Source organism: Malaclemys terrapin, chromosome 2 (assembly GCF_027887155.1).
Source record: "Malaclemys terrapin pileata isolate rMalTer1 chromosome 2, rMalTer1.hap1, whole genome shotgun sequence".
Classification (NCBI taxonomy): Eukaryota; Metazoa; Chordata; order Testudines; family Emydidae; genus Malaclemys; species Malaclemys terrapin.
The window spans coordinates 60,315,789-60,341,337 of NC_071506.1; the positions used below are offsets into that span (position 1 = coordinate 60,315,789).

At 38.5% G+C, this 25,549-nt stretch overlaps 1 protein-coding gene across 7 annotated transcripts in view; it reads right to left on the reverse strand.

Moving 5' to 3' along the window:
* Positions 1–25,549, reverse strand: part of CSPP1 (centrosome and spindle pole associated protein 1) — a 156,550-nt gene that overhangs the window by 121,349 nt on the left and 9,652 nt on the right. For 5 of the 7 annotated variants that reach the window (XR_008443876.1, XR_008443877.1, XM_054019060.1 and 2 more), the window contains exons 4-8: positions 25,276–25,372; positions 17,617–17,717; positions 16,825–16,848; positions 13,541–13,621; positions 3,273–3,374 (exon numbers count right to left, since the gene is read on the reverse strand). Coding sequence is in view for 5 of the 7 variants with exons in the window: in XM_054019060.1 (XP_053875035.1) it covers positions 3,273–3,374; positions 13,541–13,621; positions 16,825–16,848; positions 17,617–17,717; positions 25,276–25,372 (405 nt within the window). In the remaining 2 variants the exon portion in view is untranslated. The remainder of the gene's footprint in view (positions 1–3,272; positions 3,375–13,540; positions 13,622–16,824; positions 16,849–17,616; positions 17,718–25,275; positions 25,373–25,549) is intronic. The other 2 variants (XM_054019063.1, XM_054019064.1) reach the window with 2 other exon arrangements.

Sequence of the window (25,549 nt, forward strand, 5' to 3'; positions counted from 1 at the left end):
GGCATGAGGTCTTCCCTTACCAGCACCAAACAAAATGGTGGACAAGCCTCAAAATAAATACAAGACTGCCTGCAGCCAAGATGCTACTGAGGACAGAGCTGGCAAGGATTGCAGCAGCGACACTCAATTGGACCACATATCAGATAAACTCAGTCCTTGACCTCCCACAGCACAGTACAGTGGCCCATCCTATTGAAGCAGTACAAGATGCACTGTCAAAGCCTGTCCCCACCAGGAGAATCCAGAACTCCAGGAAGTGCCTGCCCATTGGGGCTGTCAAATCAGTGCAAATTTGCCTCTTCTCCAGTCGTGGCTTTGGAGGGATTATGGAGGGCCCCATCAGTTCTGAAGCAGATGCCCTTAGTTAGGACAAAGAAGCAGCAATTTATCAAGAATTACTCTCAGCTTTCTCCCACCTCCTTTTAACCTCTGGGGTGCAAGATGCCCCTTCACACTATTTCCCTGAAGTCTTTCTTCATGTCCTCATGTATGTGCTCACACTTCAGAGACCCAAGAAAATACACCTCCCAAAGCACAAGGGGAAGGAGGACCTTAAAGAAGAAATTTTCTCCCCACCCCAAAAGTTCTCTTAGAGATTGCTTTGATTCTTTCTAGCTCTTCCAAATCTTCTGAATAGGGTGGAATGTCTTTCCAGGATTGCCTTTCCTTCTCCCAGATAAATAAAAAGAGCTTCAGGAATAGCAAATAAGAAAAAACCCTAAAAGCAAATGAAAGAGAATCATATTCCTCTAATTCCTCTGGCTCAGGCATGGAGGAATCAGACCTAGAAACCCTGACTAGTTGTTTCTGCCTAATTCTTTGTGCCAACTATAAGAAGATTATTTATATTTCCAGTGTGGAAACAAAGTGAGCAGAGTTCTCAAGACCCAAGAGAAAATTCACAAAAAAATCCTCAAGGAGTCTGGTGGCACCTTAAAGACTAACAGATTTATTTGGGCATAAGCTTTCGTGAGTAAAAACCTCACTTCTTCGGATGCATAGAGTGAAAGTCACAGATGCAGGCATTATATACTGACACATGGAGAGCAGGGAGTTACTTCACAAGTGGAGAACCAGTGTTGACAGGGCCAATCCAATCAGGGTGGATGTAGTCCACTCCCAATAATAGATGAGGAGGTGTTAATTCCAGGAGAGGAAAAGCTGCTTCTGTAATGAGCCAGCCACTCCCAGTCCCTATTCAAGCCCAGATTAATGGTGTTGAATTTGCAAATGAATTTTAGTTCTGCTGTTTCTCTTTGAAGTCTGTTTCTGAAGTTTTTTTGTTCAATGATAGTGACTTTTAAATCTGTAATAGAATGACCAGGGAGATTGAAGTGTTCACTTACTGGCTTATGTATGTTACCATTCCTGATGTCCGATTTGTGTCCATTTATTCCTTTGCGGAGGGACTGTCCGGTTTGGCCAATGTACATGGCAGAGGGGCATTGCTGGCACATGATGGCATATATGACATTAGTGGATGTGCAGGTGAATGAGCCCCTGATGGTGTGGCTGATGTGGTTGGGTCCTCTGATGCTGTTGCCAGAGTAGATATGGGGACAGAGTAGGCAACGAGGTTTGCTACAGGGATAGGTTCCTGGGTTGGTGTTTCTGTGGTGTGGTGTGTAGTTGCTGGTGAGTATTTGCTTCAGGTTGGGGGGTTGTCTGTAAGCGAGGACTGGCCTGCCTCCCAAGGTCTGTGAGAGTGAGGGATCATTTTCCTACAACCTATCCTGGAAAATGACACACACACACACACTCTCTCTCTCTCTCTCTCATGCATGTAAGGTACCTAAGGGCCCCTAAGTGAATCCAACGCAGAAGGCTCCTCTCCCAGGAGGGAAGTAATTTAAAACTTTACCCTTTGAAGACTTTTAAGCATCCCACAAAAACATAAAACTTGCTCTTGGAAATCTTATTTAGCCAAAACTCCCATCAACTTCAGTGAGAGTTTTGGATCTGTGTACACTAGAGCCCTTACAGCAGCACAGCTGTACAGATGCAGCTGCGCCGCTGTAAGTTCTCCCGGGTAGCTGCTCTATGCTGAGAAAGCTCTCCCGTCGACATAATTAAACCACTCCCAATGAGTGATGGTAGCTATGTCGGCCGGAGAGCATGTCCCACTGACACAGTGCTGTCCACACCAGAGTAACTCTTATCGCTCAGGGGGGTGTTTTTTTCCACATCCCTGAGCAACATAAGTTATACCAACAAAAGTGCTAGTGTAGACATAACCTGTGTAAGGACAGTAAGACCATGTTTTAGAGCCAAACTCACAGGCTGCTTTACAGGACAACACACAGATTATCCATGACCACATACTTAGTTGGAAGGGATGGATAAGGGTGTGGGTATATCTTTTAAAAAACATATAGCTTTATATTTATTTTTGCATTCATTTAACTAGTTATATATTTAACTGTGTCCTTAACATTGGAAGTATGCTAGGTAAGAAGTCATACTTTATGCCACATTTTCCATTTCCACCAGTAATAAGGCAAACTTGACAGAAAAAAAAATCAAAATTGGGGTCAATCTACCCAGTGTGGCTATATTATGTTAGAAACATTACATTGTTCACACTTGTTTAAAATATATTTTATTATTGTGCTGTGTTAGATATTGTAGACAATCTACTGTCTACAGATATAAAAAAAGAAAGCCTAAAATACTAAGAAATATTCTTCCTCTGTCTGATTGTTTTATAGTGACAGGTCCCACACACACGATAGATTCCTGAGATTACAGTCTAAACAAGGGATACCACATGCATCAAGAGGGGGAAGGGTGAGTAAAGACTTAATATACACGTACCTTGATGCAGTTTGCTTTAAAATAAGTTCCCCTCTTCTCTCAAAAAAGAAACAACTAACAAGGGTACTAGGGGGACAGAGACTAATCAGAGAAGCAAAAATGGCTCCAGAACAGTGATAATTGCTAAAATTATCTTCCTGTGGAAAAAGGGGTGAGTGTTGAGGAGGAATATTAATCAGCAAACACAAATTCTTTACTGCTCTTCTTCTGAAGAGACTTAGAATGTATCACACGTAGGGTGACCAGATGTCCCGATTTTATAGGGACAGTCCCGATATTTGGGGTTTTTTCTTATATAGGCTCCTATTACCCCCCACCCCCGTTCCAATTTTTCACACTTGCTGTCTGGTCACCCTAATCACACATAAAACCTCCAGAACAATTAGACAACTGACATTGAGAAAAATTCTTAACCTCATTTAAGTTCTCTGAATTGACTTCAGCAAAATCTGTATTACCTCTGTGTTTTTCCTTCCTATTTTCCTTAACCTTTCATTCCACTCTTCCTTGTCCCTGAGATACTGATTGTATTCCCTGTTTCTTTCAAGCCGCAGTTTCTCCTGAAACAGACATTGGAAAGTGCTTCATAACTTTGTGCTTTAGGGAGAGGGCTTTTAACTTTGCAGGAGATGTTAAAATAATAATTTATTTCTTTTTTGCTTCTTTTTGATGTACAAACAGGGCCTGAAGTTATTTAGTTTTTATTGGTTTGTCATTGGGTTAGGGTTGTATACATGCACCTCATTCATGCATATGACATCAGATTTTTTTTAAGGTTAGCAGTGTCCACTCAGGCCACTTTTACACCAACGTGCCCTTGTGCCACCCCACCATGCAAAGACATAAAGGGCAGAGTGGGTACAACTGCCCCTCATTTCTTTTTCTAATACAGAACACCATATAAGTAGTTTCAGGGAAATAGGGTGGATCATGGAATCTGCATGGACAACATCTCTCAAAGAACCACAGCTACTGTACAGTAAATAATTCTATGATAACCTTAGCCTAGAAGTCTGAAACGCAGCCTCACTTTTGTTCTTGGGTGGGGTTGAAGTTGATTAATGAGGTTTGTTACTGTTTAAAATCTCTCTTCTGGAAGGTAAGCCAACGCTGATCTAGAGTAACACTGCTCCTATGAACTCTGTGCTCTGAGTCTGAGTGAGTATGGATTTTTCTTTATTGCCTTTGAAACTTGGTGGGGCAGAGAACTTCAGGATTGCTTGAAAGGAGCTGACCACCAGTTATGATTAGCCAGTTGGTTAGGTAAGAATACTCCTGGCTTCCTTGTCGTCTTAGATGAGCTGCAACTATCATCAGACATTTGGTGACAACACTTGAGTATGGAAGAGAGGCTGATGGCCAGGACTCTGCATTGGTAGTGAGATGTTCCTAGTAGGAACCTGAGGTATCTACTGTGAGCCAGTTGTTTTCATAGAATCACAGGACTGGAAGGGACCTTGAGAAATCTTCTAGTCCAGTCCCCTGCACTCAAGACAGGACTAAGTATTATCTACCATCCGTGACAGGTGTTTGTCTAACCTGGAGATTTTTAAGAGCAATGACAGAGATTCTACAAACTCCCTAGGCAAGTTTTTCCTCACATCCAACCTAAACTGCCCTTGCTGCAATTTAAGCTCATTGCTTCTTGTTCTGTCCTTAGAGGTTAAAGAGAACAATTTTTCTCCTCCCTCCTTGTAACCATCTTTTATGTACTTAAAAACTGTTATGTCCTCCCTCAGTCTTCTCTGCTCCAGACTAAACAAACCAATTTTTTTTTCCAATCTTCCCTCATAGGTCATGTTTTCTAGACCTTTAATCATTTTTGTTGTTCTTCTCTGGACTTTCTCCAATTTGGCCACATCTTTCCTGAAATGTGGCACCCAGAACTGGACACAATACTTCAGTTGAGGCCTAGTCAGCGTACAGTAGAGTGGAAGAATTACTTCTCATGTCTGGCTTAAAACACACCTGCAAAATACATCCCAGAATGATGTTTGCTTTTTTTGGAACAGTGTTACACTAGTGACTCATATTTAGCTTATGATCCACTGTGACCCCCTACTCCCTTTCTGTAGTACTCCTTCCTAGTCAGTCATTTGCCATTTTGTAGGTGTGCAATTGATTGTTCCTTTCTAAGTGGAATCACTTTGCATTTTTCCTTATTGAATTTCATCCTATTTACTTCAGACCATTTCTCCAGTTTGTCCAGATCATTTTGAATTTTAATCCTATCCTCCAAAGCACTTGCAACCCCTCCCAGCTTGGTATCGTCTCCAAACTTTATAAGTGTACTCTCTCTGCCATTATCTAGATCACTGATGAAGATACTGAACAGAACCAGACCCAGAACTGATCCTTGCAGGACTCTACTTGATATGCCCTTTCAGCTTGACTGTGAAGATATGAAACATGACAGGAGGCATCTTGCAGGTCAAGAGCTGCAAATCAGTCCTGAAGATCAAATGAAGGGATTACAGAAGTTAGGATCATCATTCAGAATCTGGAGAAGTGGATGAAGATTTTGAGACAAAGGTCGAGGATTGGCTTTCAACCCCCCTTCCCCACCCTTTTTTTTTTTTTTTTTTAAAAGATTAAAAAGTAGTGGGAATAAAAGCCCTGCCCTTGAACCAGAGGACCCTTTTTGTTTTAAACCATTCCCGCTCCTTTGGCAACCGTGATCTTCAGACCCTCGGTGTCCAACATGGAGACTTCAAATACAGGGCCGGCTCCAGGGTTTGGCCACCCCAAGCAGCCAAAACAAAAGCTGCGATCGCAATCTAAAAAAAGCCGCGATCGCGATCTGCGGCGGCAATTCAACGGGAGGTCCTTCACTCCCAGGCGGAGTGAGGGACCGTCCGCCGAATTGCCGCCGAATACCTGGAACTGCCGCCCCTGTCCGGAACAGCCGCCCCAAGCACCTGCTTGAGAAGCTGGTGCCTGGAGCCAGCCCTGTTCAAATAGGCAGGCTTACTACCTTGGTCAGGAACCTATCTGAAGTCCCAGACAGCAGGGCAGCTAAGGAGGCAGCAAAAGGTCACCTCCTGTAGAATCTCTGCTTCTTCCTCGGTAGCTCCGAAGATCTCAGTGGCTAATCATAGAATTGTCTCAACTGTTTCCTCTCAAGACTCAGAAACCTCAAGCACTAAAAAGACCAGAGCTGCCCAGGAACCTCTTGAAGTACAGAAGGCTTTGTCAGTGCCACTGCTGAAGAGTTTATTACCTTCAACTGGGAGGTCCTCAATTGTTGCCTGGACCTCTCTAGGGGATCACTGAAGCCATGACGACTCTATTGCTGTAGTCATTGTACATGCTGCTGAGGCATCCAGCAAAGTCTGCAAAGTTGTGTGTGTACTTGGCTGACCTTCAGCCATTAGGGACTTTAGACATTAGAGAATGCCTGGTGCTTCTTGGGCAATTTATCAGTGCAATTAGACAGTTTGCGCCCCCATCTAAAAAGTCATATGTAGAGAGCAGCACTTGATAATTTGTTACTGTCATCTGAAGGCTTGCAGACTAGTATACCTTCTGGCCAAAAAGAACCAGTTTGGAGGGAATTTTTCCCCCCCACAGGGACCACTAAATTGGATCCATTTTAGTGGTCCCTGCTATTTCGTTCTCTCTTGTACTGCTTGCACAAGAAAGATGGCTACAAGATGAGTGTAAAATATTCAGATCCCTTCTTGCACACTCAATATCTCCTATCTGCTCCTTTGCATGTGACAGAAACAGAAGCCAGAGTATGCCAGATGGATTTAGCAGGTTCCAGCAGACTCATGTATTGGCATGGTTAACCTCCCTGGAGTTGACAAGTGCAGTATGTCCAAGAGATTGTGGTTTTCCTCATGAACAGCTTTCAGGAGAATGTTTAAGATTCATACAATCCGCTTTATTAAGTGCTGGAAAACCTTAAATATGCCCACAGATGCCAATGTATGTGAGCTCTCTGGCTTGTGAGGAGAAGATGAGGATATTGCAGCCAGAACTAGACACTCTTTCCCTAGAAGTGGTTATTCCTCTCGCCTCTCAAGTAGCTGAAGGTTCAAGCAGCTGAGGTGACTGTGGAGGCTTAATCTGCCTCTTAGGTGAGGGAGACCTAGACCTATACACAATGGATGAAGGTGGCTTCCCGGAGTAGGGCTGAACACCCCAGGGGGTCCAGCATGGCCACAGCTATTACTGGTAAGAATAGTGTGCTGGAGCACAGCTCAGGGGATACAAAAAATGGTGGGGTCCCTAGAAGGCTAACTTCTTTCTACCAACTCTCAATCTTCCCTGGAATCCCTCTTTGGCTCCCACTGAGCTGCCCACGGGGGTAGATTGAGAATGTACAGGGAATAATTCTCTGACGCACTCAGCAGAAGAGGAAAAAGAGTATACTACTTCTAATGGAAGGGCAATCCTGTCCAGAGTACCTTGCCTGTGAAAAGGGGAGGTTGGTATAGGAGACACCTTTCCTGGCAAGCTCGGTGACTCTATGGCTGGGAGCATTGCAACAACCCCCCTGAGCCTTTCCAGCACCAATTACTTCAGTTCCAGACCCTTTGACAAGTTGCTCAGTACAATATACTGTTTTGGTGCAGAGACAGCCAGTACTAACACAACAAGTATCATAGAGGTAGTCTGTACAGAGGTGGAGGGTACTCTCCACACATGTAGTCAGTATGGGAGGAGCACTGAGTGCAGAGTAGCACTCTGTGTCAGGGTTGGTACCAAGGGCAGCATGGTTCTTAGGTTTAGATGGTATCACCAGTGCCACCTTAGATGTTGGTATCAGGATACTAGAAGGAAAGATTACTCAATTTACAATAATTGTAGGTTCTTCGAGATGTGTCGTCCATATATGCTCCTTTACTGGTGCACATACGCCCAACAGCTTGAGTTCAGATTATTTTGGCCAACAGTATCCATTGGAAGTCGTGTCTGCACCCTCAGTGTCCTTATCCCTCCAAATGAGGGCATTAAAGGTGGGACATCCCAACCACCCCACAATTCCTTCTCCAGTATCCTTCACCAGAATCCAGGTGTTATCAGACTCCACAGTAAGAGGGAAGGAGGATGGGTCATCAAATATATAGAGAGACAACACATTCTGAAGAACCAATTACTGTAAGAGAACTAATAGTTTCTTCTTCGAGTACTTGTCAATATATACACTCTACTAATGGTGACTCACAAGCAGTGACCTAGATTACAGGAGGTGGGTACTGGAATTCTACCTAAACAATTATTTTAGGACAGCCCCAACAAAATGAACATCAGGCCTTGACATTATCACTATGGTGTAATGCTGGATGAACATGTGCACTGAACACAGGTAGGTGCCCTACATATTTTTAGTATTAGAACATTTCTCAAAGAAGTAACAGAAGCTGCTTGCACTCTCACAGAGTGCGTTCTCACTCCCATTGGTGGATCTATGTTAGCTAATTCATAGCACAGACCCATACAAGTAAAAATCCAGTTAAAAAGTCTTTATGTTGAAATGGTGTGACCTCTCATCCAGTCTCCATAAGCTATTAGAAGTCTGGAGCAGTGGTTCAGAACTTTCCAGATGATTGTATCCCTTTCAGCAGTCTGATTTGTCTTGAGTACCCCCAGTTTCACCTCACTTCAAAATTACTTGCTTACAAAATCAGACAAAAATACAAAAGTGTCACAGCACACTATTACTGAAAAATTGCTTGCTTTCTCATATTTACCATATAAATATAAAATAAATCCATTGGAATATAAGTACTGTACTTACATTTCAATGTGATACTGAGCCTGTTTTACACTTGTAAGCCTTGCCTGAAGCCCAAGCCCTGCCACCCAGAGCTCAAGCACGTAACTTAGCTTCCCGGGGGGCCCCTACGGCGTCAGGCACCAGGCAATTGCCCTGCTTGCCACGTCCTAATGCCAGCCCTGCATTTGTGACCCCCCTAAACCCATTCCATGACCACCCTCGCAGCTGCAAGCCCCATGTCAAGAAACACTGATTTAGAGTACTGCCCCCTGGAAGACCTCTTAGTACCCCCAGGGGGACTAGATGTGGGGGGTTGCTGCAGCACCCCCACATTTTGCACAGGGCTCCACTGCTGCCACCGCCACGCCCAGGGATCCCTGCTGCTGCCATCGCCGCCGCACCTGGCAGCCAGGACCCCGGGATGCCAGGCCCAGGCAACAGTGGGGGTCCCTGAGTGCAGGCAGTGGCAGCTGGGATGCCCAGCGGTGGCAGTGGAGTTTAATCGTTAGCTGAAACAGATAAGCATCAAGCTTATTGGTTAATCGATTAAACTTTTACATCCCTAATGGAAGTCAGAGTATCTTCTGTATAAATTTTGGGTGAGGTCTCAATGACACCCTGTCTTTATGAAAAGCTGTACCTGGATGCCCTGCGTTAATGCTTGGGTCTCACTTACCCTTCTGGTCAATGTTATTGCTACCAAAAAGGCTGGTTTGATGGAAAGATGAAACAGGGAACATGTCGATAGTAGATCAAAGCATGGGCACATAAACACACATCAGTGCAATATTTAGCTCCCAAGGAGAGGGAGGTTCTCTGACTGGGGGATACACCCTCAGAAGGCCTTTTAGGAACCAAACCACTGTAGGGTGTGAAAATGTGGAATACCCCTAAATTGGAGGATGGGAGGCGGAGATGGCTGCCAGGTGAATCCTCATAGAGCTCACTGAAAATCCAGAGTTCTTTAATAACAGAAGGTAACACCGTATGTCTGGTATCTAAGTGAGAAATGGAGATAACTGGTGTTGTTGTGCCCAGACAATAAATCTCTTCCACTTGCCAGATTAAACATGCCCTTGAGAGTCCTTTCTACTATGGATAAGAATGTTTTGCACTTCAGTTAAGATACTCTCCACTGATGTTACCCAGCCAGGGTCCATGCCATGAGGCGCAAAGAGTGTGGATGCAGATGGAGGATATGACTGACTCTTTGAGATATTATATATTGCTGGAGAGGCAGTTGTACTGGAGATTGGATGGAGAGATTCTTTAACACTAATAACAACCTAATTATATACAACTACTTACATAAAGAGCCTCACAGAGAGCAAACAAGTTTGGACACTCCAAGTTCCAGCTCGTAGTCATGCATGGTGAGAAGGAACTCAGAAGTGACTGGGGTCACCTTATCCTTTATGCTTTCAGTCAGAGACTGAAGGACATTTGGGATGTAGGCATAGTCCCCAGAAGACAGTGCTGGCCAAAACAAATTGAACTCAAGTACACTGGGTGCATGAACATAAACAAGAGGATACATATAGACAAGCACTCGAAGAAAACTAAGTCTTTACAACCTTATGACCTTTCAAGGAAAGAGCCCAGGGCAAGTTATGGTGAGTCTTTTGGTCTCTTGATGAACAAGATTTTCAGTAAACCTTATCATATTTGATTTGGCTGTCTGGATGGGAGCCCAAGGCTGGATTGCTTAAGGGAACTGTATTTTTTGGCTTCTGGGTAACCAGTAAGGCATTGTAGAAGCTGTTTTGTTGTTGGTTTGGAGAATTTATTAGAAAGCTACCATTTTGAGAGATTGTCTGACCCATTATTTGGGGTTTGCCCAGATTGAGCAATCTGAGGGTGCCCCCCCAGGACCCCAATCACACCTTGGGCAAGTCACTTAACTCCCATTTTACAGATGGGCAACTGACACAGAGGCTAAGAGTACCTACATCTCTCAGGGGTGTTATGAGGCTATTTACATACTGTGGTAACAGGAGCCATATAAGTATGATAGATGAAGAATGAGAGAGAGAGAGAAACACGATTCCCTCCCCCCCAGATAAAAATGGATTTACCCTCCTGAGAGTGACAAGAGTCAGGGCCAGCCCCCCTCACACCTTAAAATAAATGGAAATATGTCAACTGATAATAAAATACTGAGTCTCCAGAGGCAACAGCAGGAAAATAAACAGTGATCAGATAAAAAATTTTTCCTGAGATTATTGCCCTCGATTTTCAGAACAAGGATTGTCTTTTGTAGCACCTAGCATGATGGGGCCCAATCCTAATTTTTATTACTGTAATACAAATAAAAATAAGAAATATACTAGTCATATGAACATGATTTTCCCCACCTTTGGCAGTATTTTTTGCTCCCTCACTCCCACAGTCAAAATGGATAATAATATACAAACACTACAGATACATTCAGTTGCACTCCATGGTAAAATTTCAAGCAGAATTCACAACTCCACTTATTGGTAGAGTTATCACCATGGGTCTGACATGTTGATAATAGTTTATTGAATGTTCACAACAGCTACATTTTTAATCTTTTGGTCTTTGTGGTTTCTAGCAGGACAATGTAAAACTAGCAAGCAGCTATCGAAGGATAAAAGATAAAGTAGAGATAGCTTTAAGAGGACACAAAGTTGGCAATACTGCTCAACAGGGACCTCAACACAGAGTGAATATTAAAACCCAGCAGGTTTTACACATGGCAGAGGTTACAGATATTCAAGTGTTGATGTAAAATTAGCAGTTATGGCATATTCATAATACTTCAGTGCTATAAAGCCTGCCATATTTTAGCAGTCTTTAGATTCTTCACCATTAAAAAAAAAGGATATATAATGTGCTAATATACAAAACCTTAAGTATTATGTCCTCATATATTTATAGTAACTGAACTGCTACATCTGTATGTCTTGCTCTTCATACATAAACATGTATGTGGAAAAGTGTGCAACTGGCAGAGTACTTGAAAACTGACTAGACTGTAAGCTCTTTTGGACAGGGGCTCTCTTTTTGTTCTGTTTGTACAGTGCCTAGCACAATGTGGTCTGTACCATTACTAAGGCTCTTAGGCACTATGATAATACAAATAAATAATATCAATATATTCTACATCTTCAAATATATTTATTTCAATTACAACACAGAATATAAAGTGTACAGTGCTCACTTTACATTTATTTTTATTACAAAAACATTTGCACTGTAAAAAACAAAAGAAATAGTATTTTTCAATTCACCTAACACAAGTACCGTAGTGCAATCTCTATCATGAAAGTTGAACTTACAAATGTAGAATTATGTCCAAAAAAAAAACTGCATTCAAAAATAAAACAATGTAAAACTTTAGAGCCTACAAGTCCACTCAGTCCTACTTCAGCCAATTGCTCAGACAAACAAGTTTGGTTACAATTTGCAGGAGATAATGCTGCCCACTTCTTGTTTAAAATGTCACCTGTAAGTGAGAACAGGCATTCGCATGGCACTCTTGTAGCCGGCATCGCAAGATATTTCCGTGCCAGATGCGCTAAAGATTCATATGTCCCTTCATGCTTCAAACGCCGTTCCAGGGGACATGTGTCCATGCTGATAATGGGTTTTGCTCAATAACAACTCAAAGCAGAGCGGACCAACACATGTTCATTTTCCTCATCTGCGTCAGATGCCACCAGCAGAAGATTGATTTTCCTTTTTGGTGGTTCAGGTTCTGTAGTTCACACATCTGAGTGTTGCTCTTTTAAGACTTCTGAAAGCATGCTCCACACCTCGTCCCTCTCAGATTTTGGACAGCACTTCAGATTCTTAAAACCTAGGGTCAAGTGCTGTAGCTAGTTTTAGAAACTCACACTGGTACCTTCTTTGCGTTTTGTCAAATCTGCTGTGAACATTTTCTTAAAACAAACATGTCCTGGGTCATCATCCGAGACTGCTATAACATGAAATATATGGCAGAATGCAGGTAAAACCGAACAGGAGACATACAATTCTCCCCCAAGGAGTTAAGTCACAAATTTAATTAACGCATTCTTTTTTTAACGAGCATCATCAGCATGGAAGCATGTCCTCTGGAATGGTGGCCGAAGCATGAAGGGACATACAAATGGTTAGCATATCTGGCACGTAAATACCGTGCAACACCGGCTACAAAAGTGCCATGCAAACACCTGTTCTCACTTTCAGCTGACATTGTAAATAAGAAGCAAGCAGCAGTAGCTCCCATAAATGTAAACCAACTTGTTTGTCTTAGCAACTGGCCGAACAAGAAGTAGGACTGAGTGAACTTGTTGGCGCTAAAGTTTTACATTGTTTTGTTTGAGTACAGTTATATAACCAAAAAAAAAAAATCTATATTTGTAAGTTACACTTTCACGATAAAGAGATTGCACTACAGTACTTGTATGAGGTGAATTGAAAAATACCATTTCTCTTGTTTATCATTTTACAGTGCAAATATTTGTAATAAAAAATAATAATATAAAGTGAGCTCTGTACACTTTGTATTCTGTTTATAATAGAAATCAATATATTTGAAAATGTAGAAAAACCATCCAAAAAAATTTAATAACTTTCAATTGGTGTTCTATTATTTAGTGGTGCGATTAATTGCAATTAGGTTATTTTAAATTGAGATTCAGTTTTTTTAGTTAAATCACGAGTTAACTGCGATTAATTGACAGCTCTTCTTAAAAGTAAAATTTGACCATTTCATTACCTACAAATCAGTGTACTGGATTACCCAAGGAAAAAGAAACTTGGTAATTAAATCAATCAACCAGAAAATGTCTATTATAGAATTAGAAGGCTTCACCTTATTTAAAATTGACCTAACAATAAAGGAATATGTTCATATATGAAGTGGATAAAAAGTTTGGCAGGCTTTTTTATTGTCAACTGGAAAGTCTATTTTTGCACAACACTGAAAACTTTAGTTTTTTTAATTCATTAGTTATATAAAAACATTTACTGAATCTACACCTGCACACCTACCTTGGCTGACCTCCTCTCGCCAATAGGAAGAGATAGTCCCTGAGTATATGGATCTACTTCATTTGTTGTCAGATAATTTTTCTGTATAAAACAAAATGAATTATTCAATAAGTTTTGAACTACACTTCTACCCCGATATAACACGAATTCGGATATAACGCGGTAAAGCAATGCTCCGGGGGGGAGGGGGGGCGCACTCTGGCAGATCAAAGCAAGTTCGATATAAGGCGGTTTCACCTATAACGCGGTAAGATTTTTGGGCTCCCGAGGACAGCGTTATATTGGGGTAGAGGTGTATCTAATTTTACTTGGCAAATACAGCACAGGATCTAAGAATTACACCTTCTGGAATATGACAGGGCAATTTGCTCCACTTTAATAAAAGAGAAATGAAAGGCAATCTTCACTTTTTGGAAATGTAGGATATTTTTGGAATACAAACCAACAAAACTGCAGGTAAAAGGTTTTATCTCTATATTATGTATTAATGATGGGCTGTTAGCCTTAATTTGAATTATCCCAGTTTTAATGTTTGCTATAGCTTTTCTGTATTCTTTTGTTTTATAGTTATTTAGGGTTGTTGTATGAATTTGCCTCTCATTTAAATATAGTTTACTTATAGCCATTATTACCTTCTATTAAAATACAAGCGAATGAAAGAATCCTCCAAGAAGTTACCTTGTTGATGAGCGAAAAGGAGAAAGGAATTTCACTATCAACAACTAAAGAACATATGCCCATGCTTCCTATTCCAGCAACGGGAATCTGCTTTATTACTAATATCTCTGTATATCAATATTACTAATATCTGTACTCTACAGCATACCAAAATGTCTATGTCAGCCCTTCCAATCTTACAACTCTATAGAAAACATACAAATTCAAAAGTGAGTGACCTCCCTAAATTGTATGCAGAATAGTTGTAGTCGTGTCAGTCCCAGGAGATTAGAAAGACATGGTGGATGAGGTAATATCTGTAAGTGGACCAACTTCTGCTGGTGAGAGACACAAGCTTTCGAGCAACACAAAGCTCTACAGAAGTTGGTCCAATAAAAGATATTATCTCACCCACCTTGTCTGGCCTCCTTTAGCACAGTTATTTCGGATTGCCCTAAAATCATCTCCAATGTATCCTCTATTTATTTTATAAAACACAACATTTTTAATAAAATATTGTCCGCTTGTGTTTCCATGTCTGCTGTCCTATTTCACTAGCATAATTTTCTTGTTATAATGTATATAAGTTTTGTGCAACCCCAGAGGCACAAATAAATGAGACAATTTCCATATGTTCCAGTCTAAATCTATATCATTATGAATCATACCTCACAATTACAAATGAATAGATTTAGCGGTGTTAACTACAGTAGAACCTCAAAGTTACAAACACCTTGAGAATGGAGGTTGTTCATAACTCTGAACAAAACATTATGTTTGTTCTTTCAAAAGTTTACAACTAAACATTGACTTAATACAGCTTTGAAACTTTACTATGCAGAAGAAAAATGCTGCTTTTAACTACCTTAATTTAAATTAAACAAGCACTGAAACTGTTTCCTTACCTTGTCAATTTTTTTTTTAAAACTTTCCTTCTTAAGTAGTTTGCATTTAAACACAATACTAAACTATTTGTGGGCTTTGGGAGTTGTGAGTCTGCTGCTGCTTGATTGCGTACTTCCAATTCCAAATGAGGTATGCAATTGACTGGTCAGTTCATAACTCTGGTGTTTGTGACTCTGAGGTTCTACTACATGCAAATACCCAGATACTGAAATTGGGTTAGATTAACAGAAAGAATGATTAATGATATTTTTGTCTGGAAAATGTTAATGAATTCATTGTAATCCTTACCAATATTTGATTACTGCCAAATTTTAAACAGCTCTCATGATAAACTTCTCATTTTTAAAAAGATGCTTACAGAAAGTCAGAATTGATATGAAAATTTTGTTTTCTAGATAAGCATACAGTTTAGATGTTCCCAACTAAAATACTCCAAGAGCTGCTCAGAATCACAGTATTACCTTACTTTGGAGACTGAAATTAGAGACCAAGGTCTAATCTCCTCCCCCAACTTTGAAAAGTTTAATATGGCTAACATATGTATGACAAAAGAAAATCTTAATATCTAAATGAACCTCAATTAGGAATGGAATTAACAAACAGTAATTCTTGCAATCAAAATACTAAATATAAAAGTAAAATAAAAATGTATGTATATTGATGTTTTGAACAAAAATAAAGCAATTCAATATAAATCAAGATTTTCATTATTAGAATGTTAAATTAAAATTGTATATTAATTTCAAATTAAACCAAGAAAAAAAAAAAACTAATTGTTTTACAAAAGCTCACTTAAATTAGAGATTAAAAGGCCAGTAATTACAGTTGCTACTGCTATATGATAATTCTGTTGCGTGCCAGTGAGGTTATTAACACTGAATATATTAAACAGTAAGTTAGTATTTCACATAAAAACATTCTGTAATTTGAATAATTTGAACACAGCACATATTGCATTTAATCTTTTAATGCTGCTCTTTCTACCATGTCACTCATCACTCCTTTATTTAAGAAGCTTTAATTTAAATGACTTAAAAGGGACACCAAGTTAAAAAAATTAAAATTAAAAAAAAAAAAAAGGGTCACAATTCTGTCCACACATACTATAATTATAATTAATGCTTAAGATTACATGTAACTAAAAGATTTTTTTTTTCCAGTTTGTTTAATTTGCGCATTGGCACCAATGTTTGATGCATAGTCAGTTCCACTGTTCCACTATGTAGTCTGTCAGTTTAACCTCACTGAAGAGACATCTGTAGTAGCAAAGGAGCAGAAAGCCCCTGAAAATTAACTTTTATTTTTTCTTCACATACTGTAGTTGGGGGCTCTTTCAAAAACTTGACTAATCTCAGAAAGTTCCATTAAAAAATTCTTTATGTATGGTGCCTGTCCAATGTAATTGATGAAGACTGGGGAGCATGCTTTGTAGCAAGTCTGTCTACCATAAGAAACAAACGGTTGAGGAGTCAGCATGATATAGCAATGATAGCAAATGCAAAGAAGAAATCAATAAATGTGGTATAATTATATTAATGGGAAATAATAAGCATAGTATATCTTGCAATAAGCAAGCATACAAGTACTGTTAATCACAACAGTAGCACACAAACAAACAAAAATCATGATTTTTTAATCCATTTCATTTGCACAAACCTGATTATAACAAAGCAAAAAGCTAATTTGGGCAGGGCGGAAAAAATATATTGCCAGCACCCTACCTTTCTTTTTGCCTGTGAAATACCCTAAAAGTCAGGGAAAACAGACTATTCATAAAGTGTCTTCCATTAAAAACATTTGATTTTACCAATTAAAAAAACAGTTTTTAAAGAAACCTATTTATTCATCTATTTTAAACAAACTGGCAAGCAATGACACTAAACACACAGCAAAAATTACATTAAACTTAATTTTTTTTCATTTTACATTTAAAATCTGAAATTAAAACCGGATTTAGAATATTACACACACACACACACACACACACACACACAAAATGAAAATTGTGCCAAACTTCTTCCATACAAGTTTAAGTTTTAAATCGTCACAGTGGCATCTCATACACGGTACTAAGCAGAACAGCAACAGCCTTCTTTACAATCAAATAGGTAAAACTGTAAAAAGGTGCTGAAGAACTGAAGCACTATATTGGCTAAATTAATATTCTTACCTGAGTTATAAGATCATAATAGGGTAATCATGTATTAAGCAAATACCTGTTTGACATGTTAAATACCCAAGAAGAGTAAAAAAGATGAGCAAACAAAATTAAAAAATATATATTTTTTTTTAATCAAGTTGTATTATAGTAATTTGAAATCTCAAAACAGCAGGATCTGTGAAAGTCTAGAACATATAGCCCGTCATGGTGTTAGCATTTTAAACCACTTTGATTCTGGAAGCAGGTCTTTGAAATTGTCACAGCTCAGAATGAATTCTGTCTTCTCAAAAGGCTTTTTCATGGTGGTTTTGTTTTTTGTTAAAATCAGAGACTAACTTCAAAGAGGTTTTACCTGAGAAAGATATCGTCTATAATCTTGTCGAAGTTCCTCCTTTAGCTTATGTTTCTTTCTTTCATATTCATCTCCAAGAGGCAAACTCAAGCCATATTCATCTGTAAAGTTTAATACAATTCTTATTCACCTTCTATTAATACAAAACAGTACAAATAAGAGTTTTGTTACTTGCTGGAAAAGATATTTTTGGCTTTTTACCAGGTAACACAAAGGAAAAAAACTAAATTATTCAAATAGTAATCGTGTGTTAAATTATGAAAGATCAACTGCAAACAATCATGCAGAAAGCATTATGAAAATGTAGTGCCTGTTTTTTTTCCTAATTATAAAGAGTTTTCCCCCTTTGGTACTTATATTTCATTGTTTTAGAAGCAAATTTACCACAATCTGAACTCATAAGGATAAGTTTGCAAACATTTCTAAAACAGCAATATTTTACATTACTCCATGCAATCTCTATACTCGATATTTAATCTTGAAGCAAATCACTTCTCTTTAGGACAAATGTTAGTGTAGAAACGAAGAATTTATTACCTGATATTTCACACTGTTTGTTATGCAATATCAAATGCTTCAGAGAATGTATTTTATAACATTCTACTTGTTTAGTATGAAACTCATATATACTGGCACCAACACAATTTTGAAGAGATTCACGGCCACAAGAAGCAATGCTGTTTCTTCATTCAACCATTCTACTCTAAAGTTCTGAATTCTCTTTCTTAGACTATCAAATATGCTGTGACACAGATTCATATTTAGCCCTGCTTCAAGACTATTTTAGGATTTTGAAATTGTTACACACTAATCTGTGTAGCAAATATATCTTAGTGTCCTCTGAAATCAAAACTGATTCTGAGAAATTAGAAAGAAATATCTTTTTGCCTCAAAAGGCTAATAATTATTTCACTTGGCATCTGAAGAAAACGGAGAGAATGTCACAAAGTTAAACTAACAGGACAAGTAACAGATCAAGACCTAGAGCCAAATTTTGAAGGCTTAATATTTTTTTATCTATCTTCTCAGCCCATATATTTATATACTGGGCTGAATATAATCATTCTCCTGTAAACAAAGCTTTTTATTTTCTTCCCCGGCACTATATCATTTATCATCCTTTAGTTACAGTGGGGAGGGGATGGAAGATTGTTGTAAAGTATTGTTGCCTGTGATAACCTTGAAAGTATTTTGAGTTCAGCATGGTCTAACTGGAGTGAGCCAGTGGACTAGAAGCAAGAAATTTTAAAATTTTATTCCCAGGTCTGTTCCTGATTTACTGTGTGGCTTTAGGCAAATCTGTTTGCCTTATTTCCATCACTTCAGTTACTCATAGTGAGGATTAGTTAACGTCTGTATACTGTGTTGATACATGAAGCACTATGTAAATGTTAAGAATCACTAATCCTGGACTCACATTCTCCTGTTTGTACTTTAGATAGCTAAAACTCATTTTGTCGTTATTTCTTTATAAAAGAAAGAACAAGAAAAAAATGGCATAATGAAAGGATGCACATGATTGGCTTATGGCAGTTCCAGCTGAGCCAGGTTAGGGCATAACCAATCCAGTCAGAATTTGTGAGCCAATCCGCCATCTGTTAAGTATGGACTCAGAAAGAGAAGAATATCAGAACACATTTTTGTGTTTGTTATTTTCAAACTGGCATTTACAGATTTCAGTTGCTGGTTACAGAGGAGAGCTGCACAGGTGAGCTTCCATCCATAGTTGCTGGCTATTATTAGCCAATCTGGTTCCGTTTTTATAAAAAGGTGGGACAGATTGGCAAAAATAAGGTAAGAGTAAGTGTTTTTTATTTAAAATTTTTTACCTCCACTTTTTTTTTTTTAAAGCTATTCTAACCATAGTTTCCATAGAAACAGCAGCCAACCAGCAAGGAATTTCAGCTGCCTGCTGTTGATTTAGATTCCTAGTGAATTTAAGGTTGGATCAGCTTAAAAAAAAATGCCAAGAGTAACTAGCAGCTTAGAGTAAAAAACTGAGACCTGGAAATGCCAAATTTAAAAATAAAATCTACGGAATCTGGGCCTAATTCTGTTCTCACTTACAGCAGTAAATCCTCTGAAGCCAATGAAATGTCATTAGTGTAAAACCAGTGAGAAATCATAATCTGGTCTTTTGTCACAAAGTCTAAGGTAATGGGCGGGAGGGTATTTAAAGTTTCATTTTATTTGTTAGGTGATCTTTTTGATTATCCATCCAGAAAGACTCTGAAGATAACAATCACAACTGGATAGCGACCTAGGAGTTTACTACGGTTATTAATAGTTGTAGTGAGGGCCTATGCAGGGGCAGGTTGGACAGGTATTCTGAAAAGAATGGTTTTGGATAAGTTTAGAACTCTTTTTTTTTTTTTTTTTTTTTTTTTTTACAGAGGCTTGGACTATGAGGGGCCTAGGGGAGCAAAAATACTAAAACTATGTTTCTACTAATTTTGTAAAGAGTCCTACTTTGAGTCACAGCCTTGGTCTTTCACTTCTGTTGGTTTTATGCATATGGTTACTCAATATATTGTTAAAGGTCTTCTCTGTATGCAGTGGACAACCTTTGAACTAATAAAGGCAATAATTTAAAAAAAAAGTCACATCTTCAAAGTGTATTTAAATAAACTTTTACAAATATATTTTACTACTTTATAAGTTATTTTTGAAGTTATTAAAGCATGACTGTACTGAATAACTTCACTTTCCAAGTGACTGAAAACACACTGCTAAATGCTCAAAAAAGCAAAGAGGAAAACCCCTACATCTGGCCTCTATTGCAATTTAAAGCAGCCTCAGAGCTGTTCTAAATCACATCAACTTATAATGGCCCCACAGGCCATGTATCACCCTCACGGGACGGGGATGCATAACATAGAGCTGAAGATGTCAGCTGTATTCTAGCTGACGTTTAAAGCAGCTTTCAGGCCACTAATCTATATTATTTAATTTTGTTTAAACAAAGTGAGTACATTTTGTTACCAATCTGAGGGACTGTTTACAGTAATAAGGCACTTTGGGTCATGTGGTGTTACAGAGTTCACTACTTCTGTGCCTCAATCTGCATGAAGCATAACAATGACAATGACAATAGCAATGACATACACTATGTTATAACTTATTCCTTTATGACATCATGGAAATATTTCTGATAAAAAAAAAAGATAAGAAGTTACATGTGAGGTGGCCGATTCCACTAAGCTCTGGAATTATTTCACTTTCATTCTCTGGACCGGAAGCATTTCTGGTCCCCTACAAAGACTCTCCACTTCTTTTTAGTCTCTTTCCTTTTATGATCACCCCTGGAATTATAACCTCCACAGAGAGTGTCCTCACGCTAGGTCTTCCCTCTATTCCATCACAGACCACATACAGGGACCCAGAGTCCCTGTCATGGCAGAGAAGATTCTCATCATCTCTTTGGATTACTTCTGCTAAAGGAGGGACTTTGCCTCAACAATGAATCAGGAGGCTGAGTTTCTTTTTAATTGAATTAATGTATGTAACTGTCCACTTTAACAAGAGTATGATTATACTATCATTACAGTATCTGGAATGGGAGTAATATTTTATTAAAATTTATTTCATTTTTAATTATCTACTGGTAGGAGGGGGTTAGGATGGGACAAAACATCACCAAGCCACAAAAATGAGTTCCCAGTATCACAGTGTATGGCCCAGCTGTTGAACATAAAAAGATAAGATTTTGATCTACACGCAAGTCCAGATCAACTTCATTGTTCTCCATTTTTTAAACCAGAAGTGTTGGCATAATCCTCAGTGGAGTTATTCCAAATTTATTTGGGTATAAGAGAGATCAGAATCTGGCCCAAACAATCTGTTATGCCACATTGAGAGGTGACAATAATATCATAGGCAGAGCTTGTTTTTAGTCCACTGTCTTCGTGGGCATTTTTCCTCTAACATATCATGCATAAATATAACTTCTGATCATGCTGAAACATGTCATTATTAAATAAATTACTGAGTTGTACCTTTTTACCCCACTACTTGGACTGCATTCTTTTTCTCACACAAGAAATAGCTAGTGTGTCACTGGCATTATTTTCATGTTGTTACTGTAACAAATCTATAGACATTTAGGAATTCCACTGTTATCACTATACTGTACATGGTCATTAGCAGCTTCGTGGCAACAAAGGAAATATACATCAGATGCACCTTTACCGAACACTCAAAACCCTAATACTTAAACTAAATAAAATCTTTACTAGCTCTTATCAGTACAATGCCCTGTGACAGTTCTTAATCTATCCAGTGGATACATGTATTAATCAGTTCATTAATGCACTTTAACAACCGATACTACTGATATATCTAGTGAAACTGAAGGGGCCTCATCACAGACATGGGTGGGGGGAGGAAGAGTAAAATAATTAGTCCACCAGTACTATTTCTCTATATTTTATGTTTCTACAGTTAACTCAATAAAACACTAATGACTATAGTAAACTAACTTACTGATCAACAATGAAAGTGGCAAAAAATCTGAGGCACATACTTATTCATCTGTTGTCTTCTACACAAAAGTTTACCCTTGACCTCTGGTGACAAGCAACACTTAATTGTCATTTTAGGTCATTCCTAATGATGTCATTTCATACAGGGTAACATTAATGACAATAATACATAGTCCTCTGTTTTTAAATGTAAGCATATTTTAAAATGTAGGCAAGATATTATATTTTTGTTTTTTAACCTCTCTTTTAACATAATTAATGTAAAGTCAACACATGATTAAACAGACCATACTTTTATGTACAATCACTCCTGCGTGAAATTCTGGCCCTACTGAAATCAAAGCGAGTTTTGTCATTGACTTCAATGGGGCCAGAATTTCACATTTTATTTTTCAAAATTATCATTCAATCAAGCACACATCTGGAGTCATCACAATTTGCTTGATGATTATTTTTTTCAGTGCTGAAATTGACACAGTACCTATAAGAAATTAAATATAAATAGTTTATTCACTAGTTAACATTACAATCAAGAGCTGGGGAGAGACTTGTACATTGAACACAGTCCTTCCTCATACTTTTTCTGTATGTGTTATATTTCACTTGTCTGTCATGTCTATTATTTAGATTATAAATTCTTCAGAGCAAGGGCCTGTCTTAAGTGTTTTCTGTTAAGCTTCTAGTACACTTGTGGGCATTACAAAAGCACTTATCTTCTGAACACAGGAGTGAAAGGAGAGTAATGCTCTTGCATCTACAAAGCACTTAAAAAACATCAATCCTCACAACACCTTTGAGATGAAGGTAAGTATCACTAGCCTCATTTTATGGATTGGAAAACTAGGAGAGAGGTTAAGTGATTTCCAAAGCCACAAAATAGAGTTGGTGCTACAGCCAAGATTAGAAATCCCATGTATTATATGAATGGGTATTTGAAATATACACCATTACTTTTCAATACTAAATATTGGTTTAATTTAGGGAACTTAATTTACCTTTAGAAATTAACAAGACCAGTTTATCTGGCTACATCTGGCACCACCTCCTTTAGCATCAGCTTGACAGATACCTACGCACTGATGCCACCACTGCATGTTAGACTGTGGTGGCCCTAAGGGTTAAAACTCATTCCACATGGATCTGCTCCCAAGTTCATAACCCCCTACTTTTAAAAATCCCTTTATTCAGGTGGTTTTGGTACTATAGTCCATAAAGTTTTAATTGTTTACCCATTTATCATTGCTGCTATTAATTATTTCTGCAACACCATGACATGGGGCACTTTAGAAATATTATTTCATTTTGAAACTAAAAATATCCTTTATAAAATATCCTATATAAATTTGTTAGTCTCTAAGGTGCCACAAGTACTCCTGTTCTTTTTAAAAATATCCTTGTGGCTTTTTGGTCTTATCAAGTCCTCACATTCTTTAAAAAACACACACAGACATAATTTCCACTGACAGCAGTGCCATCTGCTGTTATAGCTGATGTTATTAACATTCATCACTGAATAAGAACTTTTGCAGTTTACGCTCTCTATTTTAAAGAAGCAATTTTACATCTGATTTTACTCAGACACAAAAATTAGAAAATGCTAATGGCAGCATTGTTTCCCTGAAAGGAGGTGAAGAAAGGACATCTCCACATTCTTGACAGGGGCTTGAGGGTGTCCTCCAACTTTCCATGCTTATTCACAGTCTAAATCTCTCAGCCCATCTGATGTCGTATTTACAGGAGAGTGCACAGCCCAAACCATCAGTGCCACTCTAAGGCCCAGTTCACAGTTCAGTTACAACCATGTTTTTGTAACCAATTTGTGACACTTTCTTGACCACAATTTACAACAAACATGGTTTGAGTTTTGGCCATTCTTCAGCTTCTCTCTTTCAAAGCAGTGGATGAACAATTGTAATTATAATGTAGTATCCAACATACTGCCTAATCTTGTTTGTTTGTTACATTCTGGGGAAATCAGAATGCCGCACCTCAGCAAGCGATACAACTGTCCAAAAGAAAAACACAAAGAGCAACATCAGCAGCACATGTCTTACCACAGGCAAGGTTAGAGAGTCCATACACAATGCAAAAAGAAAGTGTTCTTAACCAGTCTCAGAAACACAATCACATGCAAAACAAGGCATCTGGCAAGGGTGAAACTGTTGGCTGCAATGTTTAGTAACTTAGTGTTAACCAGATGGCGTGCTCACACAACTGCCCAAATGTAAGCTTTTACACAAATAGCCTGATTTTCAAAGATGATGAGCATCCTCAGCTGTCATCTTCAATTGAAGTTGTAGGCACTTGACACCTTTGAGAATCAAGCCATTTATTTAAGAGCTTACATATTGACTTAAGAGCAGTTATGCCCCCAAATTTGAAAGTCTTGAACCCATGTTTAAAGTCAACCATGTTACTAACTGGTTACAAAGTTAGCTAAAATTGTAATGTGAAAAGGGCGTAATTGATCATAGTAGGCTGGGAGACAGTTATTTAAATAACATGAGGCATTGCTTGCTCCCAGAGATTCAATGTTTCCTTTGTTAGCAGCCATTGCCAACCCAAAGAAACACACTGTAGTTCTAAGTCTGACATCCATCTAGATGACTTTTGCCTTGTTAGGCTTCTCAGGAGATTTAGTCTATTTGTTTGAGTTCCTATCAGCCATGTCATGGTGACAGGACAGGACCTTATCCTAAGAGGCTGACAGAAAAAGCATCTTGCTTTCTAGCTCCAAGCACAGATGCAGAACTTCTGGCAGGAAGCTGAAGGGGCGATTCACCTGAAATGCTATCCCAATATACAGTTTTCTTCCAGCAACCCTGAACACAATAAAAACAGACAAACCCTCTCTCAAAGACTGGCAAGCGGACAATAGCACAAGACACAAAAAGAGCTCTGTGTAAGCTCGAAAGAAGTTGGCCCAATAAAAGATATTACCTCAGCCACCTTGTTTCTATAAAAAAAAAAACTGAGTTAACTAACTTTCAGAGGACAAATGCAACCTCAAAAAACTCAAGATGTTTAAAAGGATACAAACACTAAGTGCCTGAATTGTTGTGACACTCCTATAATTAAGAATCCAAAGGATTCATTTTTTCTTAGCTGTGCAAAGATCTCTAAGATAGCACTTCGCTATCTACACCTAAAAATGCTATATATTAAAAACATATCATACCTAGAAGATAGTTCTGTTGACTGTTTGGTGGTATATTTTCTTTAGCCATAGAGATTAATGCTTTGCTGGTCTCAGAAAGCTTATCTGCACCTTTGCTCTGAAAAGAAAAAAATGTAGGTCTTTGCAAGAATAGATAAGGGAAATAGTCATAACATACCTGAAACATGATTTAACTGTTGACTGGAAAACAGAAGGTTTTGGTTATTTATTTAATACATGTAAAAGACAGTGTATTTCACGGATATTAAAAAGTAGCTCCTGTATTAATGCAATA